Genomic DNA, 24,737 nt, shown 5'->3' with positions numbered 1-24,737 from the left:
CGACTTTATAAAACGGACAAAAATGAAACTAAAATATATCAATGAATTGGTGCATTTTTTAGAAGTAATTTCAAGATTACTGCCCTGGCATTTCTTGCATTTTTGTCAACTTTATAAAAGTGAAATGATGAGTTATTGTCCTTGGGTTCTAAGAAACTCGTCAAACTTGATATGTGCCTACTAACTCCAATTTCATACAATTTCGATCTAACTTGGAATGCCTTTGCATACCGCGATTCGTTCAATATAGCTGTTTCGAATATACATGTGGTTTAGGTTGAATATGAACTCTACCGGCAAATCAGGAGTAGTTTCATTAAAAAGATATGTTTAAAGCAATAATGGATAAAATTCATGACCATTTCTCTGTCTTCGGGTCAAATATATCGCATTTTATGACCTAATAGTTTTTAATTAGAGACACAAAACAGTTAAATAAATATAAAACTGAAAGTTAAAGAGGACAACTAAATTAAGTCTTCTCTCGTCCAAAAAGTGATTTACCGGTTCTCTTTAATCTCCTTGGGGGCTATAAAGTTTTACTTTAATAGGTTAAGTTTAATCTGCCCATAAAGAAATTTAATCTATTACCATAATCACTGCCATGCGCTTTACCTGTGGCCATATCACACCTCATATAACCTTTGCTCTACATTTTCTTAAAGTAGGACGTAAAACTCCATTCATTTCATTTTCTTCGGGTTAAGAAATAACAAATATCTTTCAGTATAAGTAATCAGCAAATAAGATTATTGGAGTTTTACGCCCAATTTGTCTTCTTCATTGAAACCGTATGCAGCGCTCTTACCTTGACTAAAGACTTTATGTCCTATTTTCTGCACCTGAATAATGAATAGTAAAGATAGGGCAATGACATGCATTGTGCAATTAGAGAAATTTTATAAGGACAGTTGCAAAGCTTAATGTTTTTTTATCTCCAACTATCCAGGGATCTTTAAATATAGTTAGGAATTTAAGGTTGTAATATAGCGGTTAAGCAATGTTACGAAAGCACAGGCACAGGCATGTAGGCGTAACCTCGGGAGAGTATTGTCTGTTAAATGACATTCGTGTAAAAATCCAAAGAGGATATTATATTTTTCTTATTCCTTCGTAAAACATCAAAAGCTTTGAATATAGTCTGCATATTCCAGGTTATTCGACTAGAGTTTGAAAACCGTTAAATACATATTTCATTAGTTTGCACTAGTCAGTACTATTTAATATAAATCAATATGTTTATTTTAAACAGTAATTTTAACCCATAAATTGTTGTTCGAAGGAGGAATTCTGCAAGGTGTCGCCATATAACATTATCGATTTAATATACGTACAAGTAACATCTGGACTGTTGATATTTATCAAGTATTGATCGAGTATATTTTATTAAATTCTAACTATCAGTAACCGGTATTAAATGGAATCACCAAAACTGTTTTAGAGAATTCCGTTTCTTTACTTGTAATCAGGAATTGGTCAGGGTGTATAGTTGCTTGTCAAAGCTTGAGGTCACGTGATAATTGTTTACATTATAATCGAGTGGTAATTCAGTTAGGGAAATGATCAGACGGTTATATAGCTGTCAATCATAAATACAGGTGTGAAAATTGTCTACGCCTCCCAGTTAAATGACCCGAAATTTCGGTAGGGACCATAATTGATAAGGTATCACCCAGGGAAAAGGTTGCTTAAAACCTTATGGAAAATTATTTGAAGTGTTTATGATTTTGAAGTCACACGGTAGCATCTCAGCTGTGACACACGAATTTACCTTTAACGAGAAACTGCGTGCGCAACTCAGGTAGATTTCATTCACCGCCACGTTCGGTTCAATTGGCCAATGAGAGTTGCTAGTTGACAAAAAGTAGGGTCGAGACCACATGGTTTAGAAAGTTCAACAAAACATTCGTCAGCTCGCTCAGGTGAAACAAGTCCGATCGCTATTTTGAAGGAGGCCAAGTGACAACTTCGCTATGGCCGTAAATTATTTAGTGGCCTTATTTTGTACTTCTGCTGGGAAAAATCTGGAAGAACTTGGATCGGACGAGGAACAAGTTATATCATTTGTGTACCTGTTATACGATGTCACTAATAATAAGGTAAGAAATTCGTTATGTATCATTCCCATATGGTGACATACTAAAAATACTTTCTCTATGTATAAAGTGATGAGCACAGGTAAATATATTTTCACTGTGTTTGTTTAGTAAAGGATGTCGGATGAATAGATGTAAACTAGAACAGCGTGACAACGAAAATCTAAATGACCGATAAACTTTTCAAGACATGATGATCGTACATGATACAAACTTTCTCAAAGGATGAATGTCATGTTTACGTGTCGCACAAGTTTGACACATACGGAAGCCTCATCGGTTATATAAAAAGATAAAACTTTATTTATTAAAAATAATCTTTATGTGTAAGCCTTAACAAATAATAACATTTAAAAGAGATGTTACTGTTTGCATAAAATGTCTTATTATGAATATTTTAATTTAATGTATCATTTATAGCATTGTGCCCGTGATCTATCCCCCATCCCTTTCATTGCAAAGATGAAGTTTTTCTTACCAAAAGTTTTGATTTCGATTATTGCAGCACTTTGATCAAACCTTATCACTTTTTCAGTAGCTCAAAATAGAACAGAGTAGGATGTAAACTCCATTTCATTTAAATCCTTTCCATTGCAGGTGATCGCCTTACAACATCATTATGTTAAGCCACAACCAAATGAATTATCAGAAACACTTCTCACAGAAGACTGTAAGGCAGAAACAGGCATCGATGAAAATATGATAAAAAATGGCCAGTCTTTGGATCACGTCTTTGAGGAGGTAATAACATTAAAATTATAATTATTTTTCAAGTTTCAGATCTGAAACTTCTTCAAAATTGAGAAATTAGCATTTTGACATTGGTTTGTTGACAAAAGTTTTTAGACAGTTGTTTCGTCTGTGAATTTTCCTAGTAACGTCTCGTTTTAGGCGAGAGTTTGTCAATAAAGTGTCACAGGCGTCAAAACTTTCTTAACATGTCAATCAAACAATATCAATGTTAATTTGAATTCTGATGTAACCTGGTAGATCTAATTGCATATTTCTGAAACCTAATTTGTTAACCTAATTAAGTGCAGAACAGCAGAATTTAAAACTCCACTTCATTTTTTTTTTCGTTCTTCTCGCATTATGTATTGTTAATCGTCGAATCGTCTGTTGACTTTGGCACACAGTTTGGGGGTGCATGAAAATATGAACTACCTCAATATTCGAAAAAAAGTTTCGACTTAAAGTCGTGGGAAATCCCTAGTGCAAATTTTCTGTACCAAGTCATCAATTGTGAAATTCCAATTTTAACATTTCTGAACATTGTGTCATTTTCTTGAATCAATGACGTTTGGGTTGTATTTTTTAAAATTGTGACACACAGATGTAGCATCATTTTCCAAATCGATAGAGTTTTATTCTAGAATTTTTCGTTTGAATTTGTGAAATGTACAATCAATAATGGTCGTTGTTAGTATATAGTGTATTGGGCAATCTGTTGCCCGTCTTTTGACACATGATCAATTCAACCGACCGAGACTATTTGCCTAGCGGATATAATAGTCTTGATTAGTAAGACGATTACTATGTTTTTCTAACGGTTTTAGATTAAGAAGATTTTAAATTTTCATAAATATTTAGTCTTATCCTTCACGTAATATACTTAAATAGTATATAAGGCACTTTATTTGTTAGCCGTTTACGTCAAGACGTAATTTTAAAAGGGTTCTGGGAAAACACTATTAAAGCTTTTTAAGGTGATTGCTTTCACTTGAATTCAGAATATAGAAAGGAGCATTTTTGAATTGGTCATTGGCTTGCTAGTTCATACTCAAATGCGAAAAAACCACTTTCGTCATTTTGACATTTTCAAATATTAAAAATTAGCGGGTATTCTGAAGTGCAGATAACCATGTGGAGGTTTGCTACCACTGATAAAATATTGACAAAATTCGTTATCTTTAGATTACTTCTGTATCTATTTTTACGCTGTGTAGATTATGGGAATATACCACAAGGTTCAGGGCCATTATCTTCTTGTAGATAATTATAAAAATTTGTCTTTGACTCGTATTTTGCTCCTGTTCAAAGAGTTTACAATTTTGCATGTACATTCAAGAAAATAAACCCATCATCAGTAGTGTAATTTTTAAAAAGCTTAGCACAACTAATTCGTCAATGCAAAAACAATTAAGAATTTATGTTCCTACATTGCATTTGTTAATGAGATAGAAAAAAAGGACACTACCATTTAGATGGTTTAAATTGTTGTTTGCAATAGGATTTCAGCGAAATACCTTTAAATGCCGATATGTGAATCCTCTAAATCATGACTTATTTTATACAAATTATGGAGTATTTACTTTAAATTTTAAGATTTTAAAGATTATTTCAATGCATTAACAGAATTCTTTCTGCAAAACTCGGAAGCTTTTCAAATAATTTCTTCAAGACTAGGATTTCCTCTTTGGATTACTGCAACAAGCAATTGACAGTTTGTTTAGCTACTATTACAGATCAAACATTCTAGTCATTCTATGCTCATTTCGTATCCCCCTTTAAGTTATTTTGTATCCCTTTCTTATTTTCATTGTGTATCCCTTTTCTAATGTTCATTGTGTATCCATTTCTTATACCGGTCCACCATTTTGTTTTTCAGTTCGAACGATTTTTATACGCTAAAGGTGTGCATACAGATCACGGAGGAAAATCGTTTTGTTTTGTTACTGATGGACCCAATCATATACGACAGTGTCTTCATCCAGAAACGTGCAATAAAAACATTACTCTGCCTTCATATTTCAATAAATACTACGATTTAAGGAAGGAATTCAAGAAGTTCTACAAAACAGATACTATCAAAAATATCAAAGCAATGTTGGACTGTATCCTTTTGAAAAAGAAAAATGTATCAAAGCTTTTAGTCTTTGCAATACAGGTATTTTTGCAGAGATTAGTTTCCATACACCATTTTTACACCTGAACATATTGAAAACAAAAACATTTCATCAACTTCGTGTGAAAAATACACAAACATTTACACGACAACAAAACAACATTCAAACTTGTAGTAACAACCTTGCTGTTCAACATTCCCATGCCTTTTTAACAAATAGTTTGAGAAGCTAAAATATTTAATCAAAAACACCTTTGTAATTCAGAAGTTATCGCATCATACGTTTGTACATTTTCCACATTTCAAAGTAGTACAAAATGACACATCCATTGACCATCATCACCATGATTAACAATGATAGCACTTCCGGTGGTGAAGTCAGGAGGTTACTTGAAGGCTTCCGGTGGATTTAGGCCTTACACAATGTGACTTAGGCCAGTAGTTCTCATTTAGAATGCCTTCTTCATTCCATGTTCCGAAAAAAACCCAAAGCGTTTTTATAAGTTCTTTTGTCAGTCAATTGTTTGGGACTACTTTTGCGACCTAACCCACTTCTGAAAGCTGTTTGACACATTTTTTTCACTTTATGGCACTCATTTGCCATTGAATTGCCAATGAATTAAAGCTATTCAACTAATAGACTAGAATATTATGCCGAACAATACGTATTCACTTTTTATTAGGTGGGAAAGAATTTGTCTGAACTATAAAGCAAGTTGTATTATTTAGTCAATTGAAAAGAAATCTATCGCTTGTTTGACCTTGGTTCGTGTATTGTTGTAGCTTTGTTCGATTATGTTTGTTCTTATGTGGCCTCCAAAAGACCATAACCAAACCAAACCAAACCAAACCACTTTGTTGGGCTGCCATGGTTGTCTGCCATGGTTGGTTGTCTGCCATGGTTGGTTGTCTGCTATGGTTGTCTCTGAAGTTTCTAACAATTGTAGCTATTTGAATTGCGTAATACTTTCGTAGATATTGAATTATATCACAGCAAGAAACCTTGTGCTTTTCAATTGTTACTTCTTCTAAAATAGTCTAGATATACTAAAATGAAGACATTATATGTAAACATGTATTACTAAGGGCCCACCAAGGGTGAAATTTACTATACATATTTCCGTGGTCACGTTTAAGTCGTAGGTACTCGTTTTGTTAATGTAATATCATGTTATATATCATATATATGTGTAACATTTTTATCAGCTTCAGTGTTTCGTTCTTTTAATGTTGATTGTAAGTAAACGTGTCGGTTTCTAAAGAATGTTCAGGCTGTAGTTTTTCCTTTGAATTCGATGCAAATTTTTGTAACTATGTAAAAGTCCAATGCAGACTAAATTATATCAGCTTGAGTAAGCTTCATGCCCTAAATTTTCCGTTTGGATCGGTTGTTAGATTTTATATCGAAGACACTCAAAGCATAAATTTGCACCATTCCAATTTTTCTACATCGGGCTGAAGTACCAATAATGCCAAACTGGTGCATAAAAAGGGATTTAGATACAAAATAATTCTTCAAAAATAATTCAATTCAACCAAATTATCTAAAAATAGAGCTGTCTTTGAGTAAATAGCTTTTCACAAATGACTTAGGTGTACCAATTAGATATATAAGTATATTGCTCCGTGCTAATTGGATCACTAAAGCGAAAGTAATATAGATATAAGGGTCTAAGAAAACACTTACTAAGTGTTGATTCACTGTGAAAATATTAGAATCAAATTAGGGTCTGAATTAAGGGCGTTGTTCCAAGTAATTTATTCAAATGTAGTTGTGGCTTTAGTACATATGGGTCTTCATTTCATATGTCCTTGTCCTTTTTTAAAATTCCCTTTTTACGCTCCTTGTAAAGTGAGCAAATAATTGTGACGTATTTTGTACAAATAATGCAACATGAGTACATAAACCCATCCCCTCTTTCAAATACTATTACGTTTATTATTATTTTGTTAGTTTATCGTTTATTGTGAAGATGAAACTTTTAAAATAGGTAACAATATTGCACCAGATTGTACAAAGGTTTCCTGGAAAACAAAATACCGAATATGTTTCTTTTGTCGTAGGTCATAATGTTTTTTCTTGAAATCGTCACCTAATGTGCCCCACTTACAAATTTCAATATGTTGTTCCTCTGTCCATATAAAAAACACATCATCCTAAAAACAATCAATTAAAAATTCGATTAAGCCAACAGACTGTCGTGTACCTGAAATCAATGACCGTCCACTGCAGTTTAAGTTTAATGATTTTAGATAAAAGTGTGAGGCGTCAATACAAGTTGGCCCAAATGTATTGTCGAAAACATTGTCGAGCTTGTATGTTAAGCCGAACTGTTACCACTACTACTGATTAATGTCTTTAGTACACCAGCCCCCGTTTTGTCCTCCGTCCAACGGTTGTTTGAAGGGTAATCCTTGCAACATATGTGACGTCTTTGTCAGATGACCAGTCACATTGTAGTTGTAGTGTTACAGCTTGTTTTCGTATCCGTATTCATTTATATTCAAGTAATCAACATGCTATCCAAAAAAATGACCAGCTTGCAATTTTGAACGTGTCATAACTGAAACTCTAATGATTTTAGCAATTCATGCAAATTGGATTTTCTGGCATCGTATCCAAAGTCTACCTATTCCTCATTAACGAACAATCTAATCATTTGTGCTTTGCTATTGCATTTTTGTATATTAAATAGTGCAGTTTTTGCTTGAGGCTGCCTTGCCCAGTTAACGTACATGCTTTTTAAGAAATCGGATATAGGTGTAGAAATTTTCAGTTGAGACAAAAGATCGTCTGTCATGTCCGGTGTTTGTTTTAAGTTGTCATAGATCTACTGGTACTTTTGAAGAAAAGCCAAATTATTCTTTGATACACTAAATGTCCCTGTATTAGTACATAGCCTTTGAAATTTGTCTGTTTGTATGTAGATCTTTGCATTCCATACAGTAAAGCAAACGGCTTTCTCGACACCAAAGAGTTTTTGTACGTCAAGATTAAGAATCCTTCCTTGAAGTTACTCGAGCTTTATTTGGTAACTACGGTTTTTTGCCAGCTTTGCCAACACGACGACATTTGTGGATTACTTTCAAAAGTATTTTGTGTGTCTAAAAATTACCACCAGTATACGAGGAAAAGTGTTGTCACAGGACTAACTTCTGTCGTATAAAATTTTTGAAATATGATTCATGAAGACAAATAAATGTGTATATTTTTAGGATTATAAGTTTTATGATATACGTATGTTTTGAAAAGTATATTTACCAAAGGCTTTGAATATGGACGACTTATACGGTCAAAATATCATTCAGTTTGGCCCCTGGAAATATTACCATACTAAAGGTAGTTCGAAATGTAAACATAGCTTTTTCTGATAGTTTTTGCTTGAAAATGAGAAGGATTAGAACTTTTATGATAAAAACGTTTAATGAAAGTTTAATGAAGTGAAGATGTCATTTTGAGGACAAAGTGTCCTTGATATTAGTCTCTTATTTCAAGTTGGCTTTTTGTTAATAATATTATCTGTTTGTTAAAGAAAGAACAAGGGGCTAAGCTGGTAACCTTGTGGAAATCCTATTGACACAAAAAGTGATTTGAAAGAGTTTTATCATTTTATGTCTTTTGAGATGGTCACGGAAAAGAGAACAATTTAGTGGTTACCTAGTTTTCGTTATTGCACATAACACCTTTTCTTAATCAGGAACATTACACGACATTAACATACCTCTTTGATTTCTTGTATATTCTCCTTATATTTTTAATCGCCTTTCTCGGTATTTTATCATTTTCATCGAGGTAGGCCTTAAGATACTTAACTTGCAAATTCTGAACTAATTCTCTTAAGTGTTGGAAACTATTTAAACAAGCTTTAAAGATATTTACTTATATTTCGTAGACATCGCATTACCTTGCGAACGTATGTCTCGAGTTTTAAATGTCGCCAGTTTCAATTTTCAAATTTCAAGCACTATGCTTCAGTAGTTAAATATTATAATTTTCCTAAAATTATTAAATACTTGAATATAGCGATGATACTCCCTTTCGTATAGACTAAAACAGTTTTGCTATCGCGGTATACTGGCGATTACCTATAGTGATAAAGGACTCGATTGAGTCGGTATGACTTTTAAGATGAAACTATGTTAATGTACATGTATTTATACAGGTTGAATCACTTTAGCATAACGCTATCACTAAATTGGTAATGGATGGATGGTCATGTATGTCACATTATTTGTGAGGTTGAGAGCTATTTTAACCATTTTGCATTTCTTTGCATTAATATCCTTTTCCACAATTTCCGATAGTACGCATCTACGCATAACATTTCTAAAGGCCTTATCGGCGTATGTACTTGACTCCTTTGAATGAAACGATGCAATGGATTATCAATGTAAATTGGGTTTTCAATCAGAAAACTGCCCTATTATAAAGATTTGTTGCCTTGGGGTGAAGCTAAGTCATGACTGCTTCGTGTCTGGACATAGGGTGCTCGATATGACTGGCCATTTCACCCGAGCGTTTGACTTAAAACCCGTGGCTATTTTGGGTGGTAAGTTTCGTTAAGAAATGAAAAAGGCCATTCAAATATTGATGTTAAATAGTAATCTTCTTGGTATAGTCACGAGTTTGCTGTACTTTTTGTTTCTTAAGATAAGTATGTCCAGACGCAGATCTATCATACTATAACATTTACTTAAGACTTGATAACCGGGTTGCAATCAGTCGTCTTGAAAATTCACTGTGCCCTGGGGACATTTGTATATGTCACATAAGTTCAACTATACATTGTGTTTCAACGTTCTACCGATATTTCATTATGATAATGTGCATGTATCTTCTACAATTCTTAAACCATAACATAAATAATCTGACAAGTTTAGTATTCGTCACATGCTTCAACATGAATTGTCAATTTCAGAACTGATGGAATTTAGAAGTTTGATATTCTGTTTTTACCCATATTAAAGCAGTAGTCTGTTATATTCGCCAATTACTGAATATATGAATTCATTTTATAATGTTAATTCTGATTGTCAAGACACATCGACTTTTTGGTTGTTCTCTTCCAATTTGATGTACTTGTACCACTCGCGTTCCGTTAAAGTTAATGTTTGATGAAGTTCGATCTTGACAGGGTCAGCTTTTGGTATGAATCAATGTAAATATTGATCCGTAGCTACGTCATCAGCGACTTGGTCTAGAAACAAAGACGTTCTTGTTAATTTCTTAAGAAGAACCACATTCTCGTTCATAGTTCTTCCTTTTCGTGTTTGTCGTAGTCGAAATTAAACATCAAGTTTGGCCCGAGCCGATCGATGCAGTTTGTATCTTTTAAAATTAGTAACCTTGACCTAGTAAAGATAAATCATTTTACATATTTATTGTTCGCCAGTGGTTACCTTTGATACGTTTGAAGATGTTCTCACTTTGGTCCAGTTTCGTTTAGAGGAGTAGCAGACAAGAGTCCAAAACTGCACGAGAAGTCGAACGCAGCATTCTGATTTCTGGTTTATAAGCATGAATTGAAATGACAAATTTAATTCGGAAAAAAAATATTAAATTGACTTCTTTTTAAGTTTGCTTGAATGGAGAACGTTTATTTCTTTTTAGGTTCATTGACGTCAATGCAACCTTCATCAATCAATTTGTATGAGGTATTCATTATAAAAAGTGTTCATAATTTCATATAAATTATTTAATTTTTTATATTTTTTTTTCTTATGATTAATCTAAATTAACTTAAACTACCTTTATGAAAAATCACTTATTATAATTGATCGAATTAGCTGAGGGCTATTTAAGAGACTCCTTCTTTGTGCCTTTTTCACAAACATGACGAACATGATTAATTTTGATTAGTCAAAAGTTAGGCCCTATTTTCTTTTCTAGTAGGCAGGTCCTGTTAGTTTCATGCCTTGGGATATTTAGTTGCCCTTGGATCATGGCTTGGTGTAAAATTCTCTTTTGACTTGCTAGTCTTGGAGGGTATTAGCCCTCATTTCTTAAATTTCATTTCTGACGCCTTTGGTAATCCTCTGGATCAAGCCACCCTTCTGTTGATTGGCTACAAAAAGTAGAGTATTAACCTAGAGCCAAAAAATATATATTTGATATGAAAGCTAGTATTAACTTTTCTCATGGTTTGATTTGGCGAAAGCTAAATATGGCCCCGTCACTTGACAATACAAGTATGAAACAGGGCGAGGAACTTGTAAGGTGTGATGTGATAGTGATGCTGAAAGTGACGGTTTACATTTTATGTTGACGTTTCACATTTACTCTATAGAAGATTGACCGATTTTGACAAATAGAAACGACAATTTCCATGTAATTTAGGTCTTATGTTTTTCTGAGCAAAAAACTTGTTACTATTCGTCCAATATGTTTACATTTTTACCCCTATACTGTTGTACAAAAAGTGAAATACCTGGATGTAGAGTTTGACGCGAGTAAACATGGCACCGTTTATTTGACTGAACTGGAGTCACTCTAGTAATTAACCCATTCTTACAAAGTTTGCATTTAATGTTTAAACTTCTGTTTTTGCCTTGGTGGGGGCGGGGTGTAACATATAAAAATATTACTGTGCTCACTTTTACTCCCCTGTAAAATCCACCATCATAAGTGATAAAACCATAATATCGATGTCGTTTGGTTCGAAAGCAATAAACTTGTTTAATTCGAAAGAATTTTTATTGCAGTAAGAAATGAAATACATATTAACCACACCTGTAGCAATGAGTCAAATCGATTTCGGAACTCAAAACTGTTTTGTGTTAGACTTAGAATTTAAACTTGGAGTTTTATATTGATCTGGATATCAGCTGATATATCTAGAATTGTACATTTATCATTAGGTTTGCATTACAATTCGTCCAGGTGTTCCAATTCTCTGTTATATCCTCATATTATATTTCCGTTTGAAAGCAAATCAGGCAATATGAAGCTTAATTAAAGGATTTATTAGCCACAACCGTTTTGTTTGTAAATTAATAAAGTTTTGTATGGTTTTGAATAGGGGATTATCGCACAATTGACATGAATTCGCTTAAATTTGCGTACTTGCCTGTGAGATATGTACTGCCTTGCATTATTTAGACATTGTAAACCCTTTATATACTTGTATTTCGTGCTTTATTATGAATCTTTCATAGATTTTATGTATATGCTTTCCCTTCGTCTTAGCATTTCCGTGAAAATTTACAGTTCACTTCATAACACCAATGATGTTACAAATTTTCATTTAATTTGAAAAACCTGAAAAGCATGTACTCAAAGTCGTTGAAAAGGTTTTTTTCAGTTGATTTAGAGATCGTTCCTTTTCTGGTAACAGAGATGACCTCTCAATAATGAAGGTTCATTACACCTCAAATACCTTACATTTCCATTAGTTTGACACGCCTTACCTTCAATTCACTTGACAAAAATTGTTACACCACGTATATTGAATACTATATGAATGGTCTATTTTAGTACATATTGCTGTTAACAAATGGCTTATATAGTAAAACCTCATTTTCTAAAGTGTACTTTTTATTGATAAGTGCGCTCTAGATTTACTATTGTATAGTATTAAGGACAAAGTTTGTCATTTTGTGGTTCATTACATAACATTTACATTCGACTGGGAAAGAAGTTCATTACAATGATTATACTTGTACTAATCTCGAATAGGCGTTTCAAAGTATATTTTTAACTGTTAAGGCCTGATCCCATGTGTCCGATTTCTTTTGTACCTTGAATTTGAGTTTATGTCCACGTGGAACAGGCATTTATTAAAAATTTAAATTTTAAAGACTTTGATGTTATCACACACGCACTATGATTTACATTTCATAAGGCAAGGTTCTCTACTTTAACCTATCTTATTCGTGTACGTTGATAACGTTATTGCTCAGTATGTACAATTTATTCGCTAATGTGAAAATAAAGTTTTGCCTTAACCATAGAATATAGATTTAGGATTAGAAGGTGACCAGTCTGTAGAATATGGAGTTAAACAATGTCAAGAAATGGCCAGTATTGTCCATCGACTAGTCAATGATGGTAAGTAATGTTTCTTCTGATTTCATAGTCCTTCCTTTTTTTGGGATTATAACAATAGCTTAAGATGGTGCATGTACATTGTTTGAAAAATTTACAATTTGCTGACTTAATTATTTCCAATGTACAAAAAGAATCAAATTTATGCAAAGTCTACGTACGTTATAACCTTATGACCTCTACGGGGTATATCCGCCTTCAATCTGTCAAAACTGAAGCTGGTAGACTTCAACATGAAAGAACGGCTACTGGCAAATGTTCACATTATTTGCTAACGGTTTTGTCACTGAACGACAATTCGTTGGATTTTGGTTAAATATTTACCTAAGACTAACAAAACAAGGCCGCGTTCGACAGTCTTCTTATTTTTCATGATATTTACCTAAAGTTTATACGAGTTTCAGTTAACTTGATGCATTTTACACAAATATATCACTATATATCCTTTAATAGGTAATTTAAAGAGCCGTAACCTTACGTCTTCAAAGAAAATCGCTTTCCTCCACTCGAAACAAACCGAATTTGGCTTGAACCCAATTAACAAACTTGCACTATTAGATACGATTACAAAGATACTAAGTATACGAAAGTACAAATGTCTAGAAAGAAATACTTGGGCCAAAATTGAACTGTTTTGATCAGAACGATTTGCTGGCGTGTATGGTCTTTGTATGTATCACCTCTCAACGAAATATATGTGAACAAAGCTGAAATTGTGTTATTGGAAGCATATTTGTATATCCTTAATTTGGTCAAAAGCAGGATTTTGTGCGGACTTACATACATCTATGCTCATTTTACATGCATGCATGAACATGCCTGATACATTGTCTGACAAGAACAGGGAAACATGTCAATGTGGTTACCTCTACAGACCATTGTCACTCTTAAAATATCCACTATAAACAATTGAACTTGATACCCTTTCATGATTCAATATTTGTATCAAACAAAAACCGAATGCATTTAATGTTATTGGGTAAAATTGTTATGTTCATGCACTCCATTTCTAGCCTCCATTCGATGGTTGTATCATGTGATTGTACTGTGTTTGCACAGTTAGCGTTTGCATGTCAGCTGCCTTTTTGTGCTGAAGAATGATGAGCGTTTACATTTTTGCGTCATGTGATGATGATGATGATGATGATGATAATTACAATGATGCCATTGATATAGTAGATCACCAGTCATCAATACCCCACATTGTCAACGTATACGAGTTCCCTATAGTCTACTAACTGCTTCTATACATTTCGGAATGTCCATAACCCTGCAAATTAAGTTGACCAAAGCACGTTAAGAGTTGCAGAGACTATACTTCAACCGAATACACATTATCATTGGACTTACAAAAGTACTAATAGATTCTAATCTACTAAGATACTTGAAAAATGTCTTTGAGGTCTTGTGCCAAAGTTTAGTTTGCCTTTATGGCTAATTTCATGTGATCTTTGCTTGACAAAGACTGGTCGACTCAGTCATTGTTTGTGTTTATAATACCATATTTTGGAGACGGTCAAAGACAATATTTGCCTTTTGTGGGACAGAATATTTTTGATTATTTCGTTAGACATGCCTTTCCTAAAGTGTCGTGGGAATGGAAACGATTGGAATTTTTCATTCTTCTGTGATATGAAAGTTACACGTATTATGATTAACTACAAGCAATATTTCAGATTCCCAAGACTTATTTTTGAGAAATTCATCTGAAAGTTTTATCCTTTGTGTGCGTAATCATATGAATACTCCAAAGAAATCGTTGGCAATTCGAGGAATTCGGTCTATTCAAATTTGCCTGTCGAATGGTTTTCTAGTAAATTAGCACTACGTGACATTGAGATTTGCTTAGAATTAGTTTATGAACATTCTTACAAAAAGACAAGGTAAACATATATTTAGTTTGGCATTGCATTGGTGATATTGTTCACAACCAAATATCATTTTACTTAAGTAATTTTTGCTCTTTTGAATATTGTAAAAAAAATTCTCATGAGGTTCAGTGCAAGGAGATATTTTTAGCCCCTGCCTTTCAATATAAGATACAAACGTTATACGGTTTTGGCAAAAATGGATATCCTTTTTTACTTACACTAAAGGATAAAAAAAACTAAATATGAATATTGTCAAGTAGATGATATGATTTTAATATCATAACACTTATAAAATGAAAATGTAAAAATATAAACATTTTAGTGAATGCTTCATTATCATATTGTTCAAATGAAGAAGCAATTGTGCCGTAATGAAAGATGCAAATTTTAACCCGGGTCATTTCACAAAAAGATTTTTCGCCAAGCAGGAAATGACACGGTTTTGTGTTTTATATCATAATTCAACTGCAGATAATTATGTCTTAATATAAATGAAAAATTTCTTCTCTAGAGGCTTTCCGCGTTCCCAATTTTAGGCTAATATATATCAGCAAATACAATCCGGTAAAAACATTTTTTTATCACTCCCTGTATTGGTTTCTTTGAATACGAAACACTTTCACCAACACAGTTTCATAGAAAATTAGATGTTGCGATCAAATTAAAACTTGCCAATTCAGCTGTTTTGTACGAGAACTAACAACCAGGATGTGTCAAGATATATAAAAAATAATCGAATTCAATTTGGTAACAGCTTTGTATTATAGTCATTAGAATTCTACAATATTCATATATTTATTATAATTTACATGGTCTGACCTAAATTAATATAGAATGTTCATTGCATTGTGACAAATTTCTCTTAAGAGCATCGAGGATATATGAAATTGCAGTGCAAAATAGCAAGAACGTATATTTACATTTAATGATCGTAGAGTTAAGTCATTTATTATTGAAATTGGGTGTGTTGGATAGAAAATTGATCATTTAGCGAAACCGTTGAGCCAGCGAACAAGTCTAGATCCAAATTGCTGATAACGACCAACTTTTGTAGACCTAACCATTGAATATGTAATTATGGCTTTTTTCTACAAACATGTTGATAATTTCTACAAAAAAGGGGCCTTTCAGTTCTTTGCACGTTACAAAAGAAGATTGTCGTCGAAGACTTACAGGGTCGTAACGTTTCGAACGTTTCAAATTAACTGTACTGTCGGTGTAACTAAGAAACAACAATTTTATGGATATAAACTTCTATTATTATTTGGTGTTACTCTTTAAAATAAATGTAAAATGTAATATATTCAGTTCCAACAATGAGGCAATTATTTTTAATTTAACAGCTACTATTTTAATCGATCAATAATAAAGTGAAAAGTTTTATTAACCAGGACAACAGGTTGAACTAGAAAGATAGGTTTCATAAAACTAAAGGTCGAGAAAATAAAATAAGCTCAATAAACTTCCCTTGGCTACACAATAAATACTGATTAGAGGAACTAATAAACATTATAATCGGATTTAGTGAAATCGAAACCCCGCTGTAGAGGGTAATATAACCGACTATTTCTCGACATGGGGTAGCCACGTATTGCCCCCGTTACATCAGATATACATATACCGTTAACTAGACCTGAATGTTTATATCAGCCCCGGGCCATTGACGTTTTCTTATTTCTTAAATTAACCGTAAACAATATTGTTATGTTCCCGCGACTCCCTGTTGGCGAAAGGCAGACGTATCCTAACATGTTTCTTTGATTAGGCATTTATAATCAGTAATATCAGCTTTTGACGATCATGCCTCCTTAATGTTATTCTTTTGCACCTATAATGACTAAACAAATGGACATATCTAAGTCCTACTTCAATTAATCAAAGATGGCGACCATCACTTTAACCTTTCATGATTTCCGCTATAAATTTATGAAAAATAACAGCAACCTTTTTACCTATTGTTTTAGATGCGCCGAAGGGCATGTAGATATTTATATTTCATTTTTTATAAAGTTTAATCATATGGCCCTCTTTGATATTAAAATATGTAAAGTGTTAGTCTGTGATACTTATATAGGTATTTGTGTACTTCAGGGCATGTATTTGGTGATTCAGATATCGTCAGTGAAAGATTGGAACCTGGAATATGGTAAATATTTGATTTTATTGTACGGATTATGATATCACCCAAACAGGATGTCGTAGGAGGATTGGTTAAAAATAACGTATTTAGAACGAGACTGAAGAGACATCTTATTAGATTACAATGGAGACGAAAACTAGCAGAAATTGTTCTCATTTTCATTAGCTGATATAAACAAGACGCAATTGCCAGAGTTATTCCTTAGTCATATTGTTCGGCATTCAAGGGAGAAAATTGCAGAGTTACCAAGCCACACATTATCCAATGGGATGCCAAAAGTTTAATGTTACAATATAGAACTATCGAATCCAAAAATCCAGTTTTTTGTAATCAGAAAGGGTTTCTTATCAACTATACTATTATATTTGCAGTAGTAAGAATGAGTTTGTAGATGATAATACAGTAGTTAGAGCTCGAGGTCTACCATGGCAATCATCAGATCAAGATATAGCCAGATTTTTCAAGGGTCTCAATATAGCAAAGTAAGTTTTGAATACTTTCCTGTCTCAAAATTTTTACAAGTCATCACAATCAACGAAGCATATACGATAATGTCGGATACCCTCGAATAGAGAAAGTTGTTGCACCATCCAAGATAGCATCTCTGAATGCAGAGTCATTCAAGCATTAATTATGTATTTTCTGCATTTTGAATTGTTGCTCTATAATAATTTTGCTCTGTTTTCCTCTTCAGGGGTGGAGTTGCACTCTGTCTCAGTCCCCAGGGTAGAAGAAATGGTGAAGCTCTAGTTAGATTCGAATCAGAAGAACACAGAGATTTAGCTTTACGTCGACATAAACATCACATAGGTCAGAGATATATAGAAGTATATAAAGCAACAGGAAAAGATTTTATCAATGTCGCTGGTGGTAAGTTTTCAATTTCTATTCGTTATTCTGTATTCCTCCCAACGACTCTAAAGATTTGAAATAACAAACTCTGATATCAATATTATTAATATTCTTTAACAATTCTAATCACAGATGACTGTAGTGAAAACAGAAGGTATTGAGCATTTTTCATTCTTTAAGAGTCCCAAATTCCAATGTTAGCATAGCAGCATGGACTCTCCACAAAGGAGCTGACATACCCAAATCAGAGTGGGTTGGTACCCAAGATGTATACCTATTCGTATTTTGCATTTTAGGAAGTAACACTGAAGCTCAAGCTTTCCTCTCTAGAGGTGGTCAAGTCATTATCAGAATGCGAGGTTTGCCTTTCACAGCAACAACCCAACAAGTGGTATGTATTGAGTTTTACGTCAGGTCTCTTAATATCCATGTGTCCTTGGATAACTAAAGGATATCTGGATTATCACTGCATAAATTGAAATCAAAATTCGTCACTCATTGCTAATGCATTCAAATCCAAAGAGAATGTGACACGTCTAAAATTCCAAATCTATGTTGTGTTTTGTGTTGTCTTGTACAAGTAATTGTTGTCTAGTGAAGTCATCAAATTTAAGTGTTCCATCATTCATTTCATAATCTATTCATCATCTCATTATACTTTCATATCTCATCCCATAACTCTTAAGTATTAACATTTCCAAACTGTGCATTATGTTCACATGGAAAACCACTAAGTAGTTTACGTGTACACCAATAGGAGCGCTGCTTCTACGGCAAAACTGTTTTGAAGCTTATCTTGATTGCTCGTCTCATACTGCACCTTATTTTCAGTATACTGCAATCGAAGTTATCTGAAATCTAAATATTCAGATATTTTCCCGCGTAAGGTAAGACTTCTGGCAAAGGGAGTTAACAAACGATTTGGAGTGTGGTTAATTGTGGTTGGTCGCATCTATTGGTATAAACGGTCCAATCATCTTTGTAGGTTAATGGAAGGTGCGGGGCAGGTTGCTGGCTACTTCCGGTTACTTTTATTATATCCATATTATTATATCATAGGTCTGACTGTTCTTCTTCCAATCACTGGTTAATAGAGTAATATTCTTCACCGATTCTATCATATTATTATTATCATTATTATTTGTCAATTTTCTGCTGATCACTTAACATGGCTTGGGGCAGAGGGAAACGATACTCAAATACTATTTATATACCTAAAATTATGGTAGACGGCTACAAGGAGGCGGATTGGATGGTTTGGAGGCATGTGGACTAGTATGAATATGGTGTTATGAAATTTCTTTTGTAGATTTAACCAGAGTTAAATCCTCTTTTGCTTTATAATTGGCAGAAGAAAAATGCCGGGCAAACTTCAGTAGATCTTAAACTTCAGGGAATAGGATGCACAAATTCTAATCCAACAAAACGTTTGCACTCTAACAAAATATAATTACTCTTTTTCTCATAATGGCCAATAGATCAAGAAAGTCTTCCACCAAGTAGTGCCCTATCATGAATCATGACCCCCTTCCCTTCAGAGATGAATTGCTGTTTAAGAACCTCGTAGATCCGAATGTTCACCGTTCTTTGGCTTTAAAATAACGTCTGTGATCAGGAACCGGATATAGGAAAAAGCTTTATTGTTGCTTAAGAATGTCTTGTCAGGAAAAAAGGTGTCTGAAAATGCTTAAAATGATTGGGAGTGGATGTTGATGTATTGTCTCAGTTCTTGAATGGATTTTTATTATACTTAAAAAGTTTTTGAAATAAATCGGTATTTTATCCCATCTTTATTGGATCCTCTGCCCCTGCCATTTTAAGGTGGTTATGGCTGTATTTATTATATTCTTATATTTTCTAACACCTTTGTGTGATGGGTTGTTTGATTTGATTAACCATTTCAGCTCGACTTCTTTGCAAGAGAACCAAATCAATGCACAGTGCTCGATGGTGAAGATGGTATACTCTTTGTCCATTATCCAGATGGTAGATCAACGGGTGATGCGTTCGTGTTATTCTCATCCGAGGAAGAAGCTAACAAGGCTCTGAAGAAACATCGGGATATAATGGGCACACGGTATATTGAACTGTTTAAGAGCACAACTGCTGAAGTGCAACAGGTAAGAATGAAAATCCTTCATCACATTCTCACTCACAAGAACTGGTGAGAACGTATTGCGGATACAAAGGAGAAAAAACGTGATGATTGAGAAGTTCTTTAGTATCGGCTTTAGGATCCCCGGAATTATGTCAGTGTGGGCAATCATGTGGATTCTCTTTCGGAAATGTTGTGGAATGCATATGCTTCTTGTCACGTTCGGGTTTGTTTATATCTTCATCTTTGTGAGTTGCAGAACAATCGTTTCAATAACTGATAAACATATTGATTTTTCAGGTCCTAAACAGAAGTATGGATCCTCGTAATCCAGAACAACCAGAGAGTCAGTTATCACCACTAATAGCACAGATACCACAACAAGCTACGTTACCCATACTTCCTCAGAATTATATTACCAGTGGAACACGTCGGGATTGCGTTAGGTTACGGAATTTACCGAGTGGAGCTCAAGTAACTGATATTTTAACGTTTTTAGCGGAATACTCTCAGTTCATCGTGTATCAAGGCGTGCACATGGTTTACACATCGCAGGTAATTACTAACTTTAATTGTATGTTAGGGGTGTATTAAGGATGTGCTCTGATCTTGCAAAGGTGTATTTCGGACAACAATGATTTGAGGCAAAGTTTCTCATTTGGAGTATATCTTTCCGTACGTCACAAGATCATTGGGGCATCAAGATGTAGTTTTCAATCCATTATATTTTTTATCCTAGGGCGAAGCTAGTGGTGAAGCATTCATACAAATGGAGTCCGAAGAAGCAGCTGTGCTAACGTCTATCAACAGACACAGAAGGCAGATGATCTTTGCTAACAAAAAACGTATCATAGATGTCATACCATGCTCTGGAGATGACATGAGTTTAGTGCTAACCAATGGTATGCCAATGACGCAGGCTCTTCCACCAGCAGGTATTCCTTCTGCTGCTATGCCTCCAACTGCTTTGCCTCCTGCAGTTACTCCAGCAATGTTACAGAGACAATTAATTGCACAATCTGGTAAGTATTGATAATTTTACAAACTTTAGGGATTAAGAATCAAAAAGTGATGTTTTATTGCTGTCATTTGTAACTGTATATCTCAACGCCTAGATGATTTATATTTTCTTTTTTTGAATTTTAGTTTCAGCACCAACCATGATTCCGTCATCGACGATAGCTTCTTTACCATATCAGATGCCGCAACCAACTGCGATGCCAGCCGCTTTTCATCCAGCCATGACGCCAATACCACAGAGACCAGCCTACTTTCCACCAATACTTTACTGGTACCCTAGTCCTCCTGTTTCTCCTCAGAATTATTTGCCCCAAACTGGACCCTCGGTTATTGTAATGAGGGGTCTCCCTTTCAACGCGAGCGCACAAGATGTAATGAATTACTTCCAAGGTTTCCCGGAGGTATGTCAGAGCGGGCAATGGTGCAGATCTGTTCCCTGGAAGTGTTGTGACATGCGTCTCCGGTTCCGGCTACTATCGGTCTTGTTTACATATTGTTTACTTATTTTATTTTCATTTTTTTCTCTCAATCCTCCACTTCTCTTCTTGTTTACGTAAATACTTTAAGCTCGTACCTCGAGTCTTAGTAGTGTATGTGCTTTTCTCTTTACACAAAGCTTTAGTCTAAATTCTTTTCTTTTGTTTTTGTTGGTGAAAGAAACCCCTCATTACATCCCCTGTTTTCAGTTTGGGCTTTTTCTGGGTTTTGTTGTGTTTTATATGTCAACTTTGTTTTAAAGAATTTCTGTGGTGGAGCACGTTCAAGCACATTTTCCTCCAAGTCACAATTATTACGGTTTGATCGTAATGTCCAATTTCCCTTCGAAGACAATTCTCTAAGATCCTTGCTTAGTTTTAGCTTCAAATTCACAAACCAAAATTTTGCACAGTTTAAATTTTTCTGAAAGAATTCATTGTTTATTTTTGTAAATAATTCATGTGTGAAAATGATCTATTTTTTTTTTTTTTTTTTTTTAGGTAAACCCCGACACGATTCAGTTGCAAAGAAATGCAGAAGGAAAACCAAATGGTGATGCATTGATAACATTTTCATCACGTATGGAGGCAGAACGTGCAATATTGGAAAGAAACAGACGAATGCTGGGTTCCCGCTTCATAGAACTGTTTTTGGTATCCTAGACAACCTGATAAATGGCTGCTCTTTCCATGACTGATATTCCGTTTCTGTTATTTATTTAAATGTTTATGATACAAACAGGCTCTACTGTTTGTGTTGGACACATCATGTGTACTCACTCTTGAGACCTTCAACTATACCTATATTGGGTGAATTAATAAGGGTACTTTAGCTTATATAAACTGTTATCACATATCTTATCAAACCACATTATTATCTAAGCATAGTGTTATCGTATATTTTGTCTCAATTTCGTCGCCCAAATGGCTTTTTAAGGTGCAATTTCATCTGCAAAAAAGTTGTTTACATAAATTTGAATCTCCCACGTTCATTCCTGATTTGTATCACGAACGACAAAGAAGCAGAAAACATATTATCTTCTTTGATATTATTTAAGTAGACACAGACAGATGGTCTTTTCAAATAAATTGGGTGAATTCTGACATAACGTTATCAATATTTGCATATCTGCATATTGGACTAGTCAATAATAACAACTACTTCACATATCATGTTCTGTTTTCACTCAGATATATTTCATGAAAGTTAACAATATTTATCAGTTGTATATTTAATTTTGCAATGCTTATTAAGTGCTCTTATTACGATCTTCCAATTAAACGACATTCCAATGGACTTCCAAACTAAGTATATTTATATATATGATTTATATAGCACATTCCAATAATTGATCTTCCCTAAAATTGATAGGATATTAGTACATTCCATGATTATAAACTACGCAAATTTTATGTAGAACATAAATTCCAAAAGTGCTCAGTACGTTTTATATCTGGAGTCAATTCAAAATGGTGCTCAAATTTTTATTCATCAGAAATTAAATGTTATGTTAAAGATTGACAAGTTGTGTACATATTATGTTTTAATAGAATTAAATGTTTATGTTGTTTCTTGAAATAATGCTCATCGTATAGTGTATATAATATATTTTACCAAATGATCGAGTAAAAATTCTATTTATTTGGAGTCAAAATAGATTTATATTTTGTTGAAGAGAATAAATTAAATTCAAGTAAATTTATGTATGAATTATAGATTTATGATTTATTTAAAGTCGTTCCAGCCAGGAAATTACTTTTGATTTTAAACTTTTTGTGAAGATTCACATTTTTTCTAATAATTTTTGTTTTATTATATGATAGTTTTGAAGATGTTTATATTTATTGTTCGTAAGTTATATATACTAGTCAAGAAATGAATATTAAGATCTAAGGTCCTATGTGGAACTTCTATAAGTGCCTTTTTAGAACATTGATCTTGAAAACACTTCACAATATGTTGATTGCAATCTCAATTTTTGTACATTATTATATTATTTGTAAGGATTCGATTTGATGTGAAAATATCATTTTGTTCTAGTTTTTAGTACTATTTTATGAAGAACCTCAAAATTGATCAGTGGCATCTGCAATTTTCTTTAAAATCTCCTTGAAAAAAATGGAATTAAGATCTTTTCTTTTCGATTTATTTAAATAAATACGAATTCGCAAAGTTTAATAATTCCTGATGAGATATTCTATTTATTTTTATTATAATTATTTAATATAATGTGTATATATAAAGAAATATTATTTATATGTGCAATACACAAAGTCAAATGTGTGCTTGATGAATCAAAATTTGCACTATATTTTTCCATTTTGTTCAACGGAATTTGCAAATCTCTGTTTGTAGATCTAAAGCTCTCATCCGCTTCATTCAGTTTGTTTTATTTTTCCCTATTTTTTACTTTATGAATTTTATTGTCAGATGCATAAATCTTAAAAGATTTTATATTTTTAAACTTTTACTGTAGCTGTACAAATTATGTCCGATTCATCAATGCTTATTCTAAAGAGAAATGCGCATTTATTTGTAAATATTTATGTATTTGTATTTGTATACAATAATGAGGAAGTCACCAAGGATCGCTCTTGTGACGTTATCTTTTCTCGTTGTCTATTGATATATTTCATTATTTGTTCTACATTTTATAACAAAGTAAGGCATGATTGTGTAACGCTTTTTGTAAGTAACGTTCTAGTATATATATATATATATATCTAAGTCGAGAGATTTTGACAAATTTTAGTATCTTTAGATGTTTAATGTAAAAGAGATGTAGTGTAGCTACGCATAATCACAATAAACTTCTAATTCAAACAACAATGGTGATGGCTTTCTTTCTTTCATTTCAAACTCTTATGGTGGTGGCTTCTACAGACTCTAATATCCGAATTCTTTCCCCATATCTAATCTGAAATCAAACTCTTTCTAATTCTGTCAGTTCTTTTCGTTGTAAATGTTCACTTCTATGTACACTTTTTCCAGGAAGGGTACCTCTTGATTTTTATGTCAATTGGTATCATGAGATTATTTTTGTAAAATAACAACATAACTCTTCCTAATGGTTACGGTACTGATTATTCTGTCTATTCATATTGAAATTTATCTCAATTCTTTGATAGAATTTTCCTCATTGTACACTGCATTGCATTTTCATTATTCCAATAATGTGCAGAAAAGAAGGACGTAAAACTCCATTTCAGTTTCATTTTGACAGAAAAAAATTTGAGAAGGGTTCTTTCAACTCTGCTAATTTCCGTTACGTAAATTAGGTGATGCATTATAGCCATG

The 24,737-nt window shown here is 33.4% G+C and overlaps 2 protein-coding genes across 2 annotated transcripts; both read left to right on the top strand.

Moving 5' to 3' along the window:
* Positions 1 to 1,982: 1,982 nt before the first annotated feature.
* On the top strand, positions 1,983 to 20,931 carry LOTGIDRAFT_91728 (hypothetical protein; the record flags this gene model as incomplete). Its single annotated transcript, XM_009063182.1, has 11 exons — positions 1,983 to 2,099; positions 2,694 to 2,837; positions 4,705 to 4,930; positions 12,899 to 12,988; positions 16,948 to 17,002; positions 17,368 to 17,478; positions 17,691 to 17,870; positions 18,149 to 18,239; positions 19,753 to 19,968; positions 20,244 to 20,498; positions 20,683 to 20,931. Coding segments are annotated over 11 exons (1,734 nt in total), but the record flags the coding sequence as incomplete, so codon positions are not given.
* Positions 20,932 to 21,280: 349 nt separating this feature from the next.
* Positions 21,281 to 22,093, top strand: LOTGIDRAFT_89554 (hypothetical protein; the record flags this gene model as incomplete). The annotated part of the gene is made up of 2 exons (XM_009063181.1): positions 21,281 to 21,364; positions 21,941 to 22,093. Coding segments are annotated over 2 exons (237 nt in total), but the record flags the coding sequence as incomplete, so codon positions are not given.
* Between the last annotated feature and the right edge of the window lie 2,644 nt (positions 22,094 to 24,737).

The sequence above is a fragment of the Lottia gigantea genome (assembly GCF_000327385.1).
Source record: "Lottia gigantea unplaced genomic scaffold LOTGIsca_56, whole genome shotgun sequence".
Taxonomy (NCBI): domain Eukaryota; kingdom Metazoa; phylum Mollusca; class Gastropoda; family Lottiidae; genus Lottia; species Lottia gigantea.
This window is presented reverse-complemented; position numbering and strand designations above follow the sequence as displayed.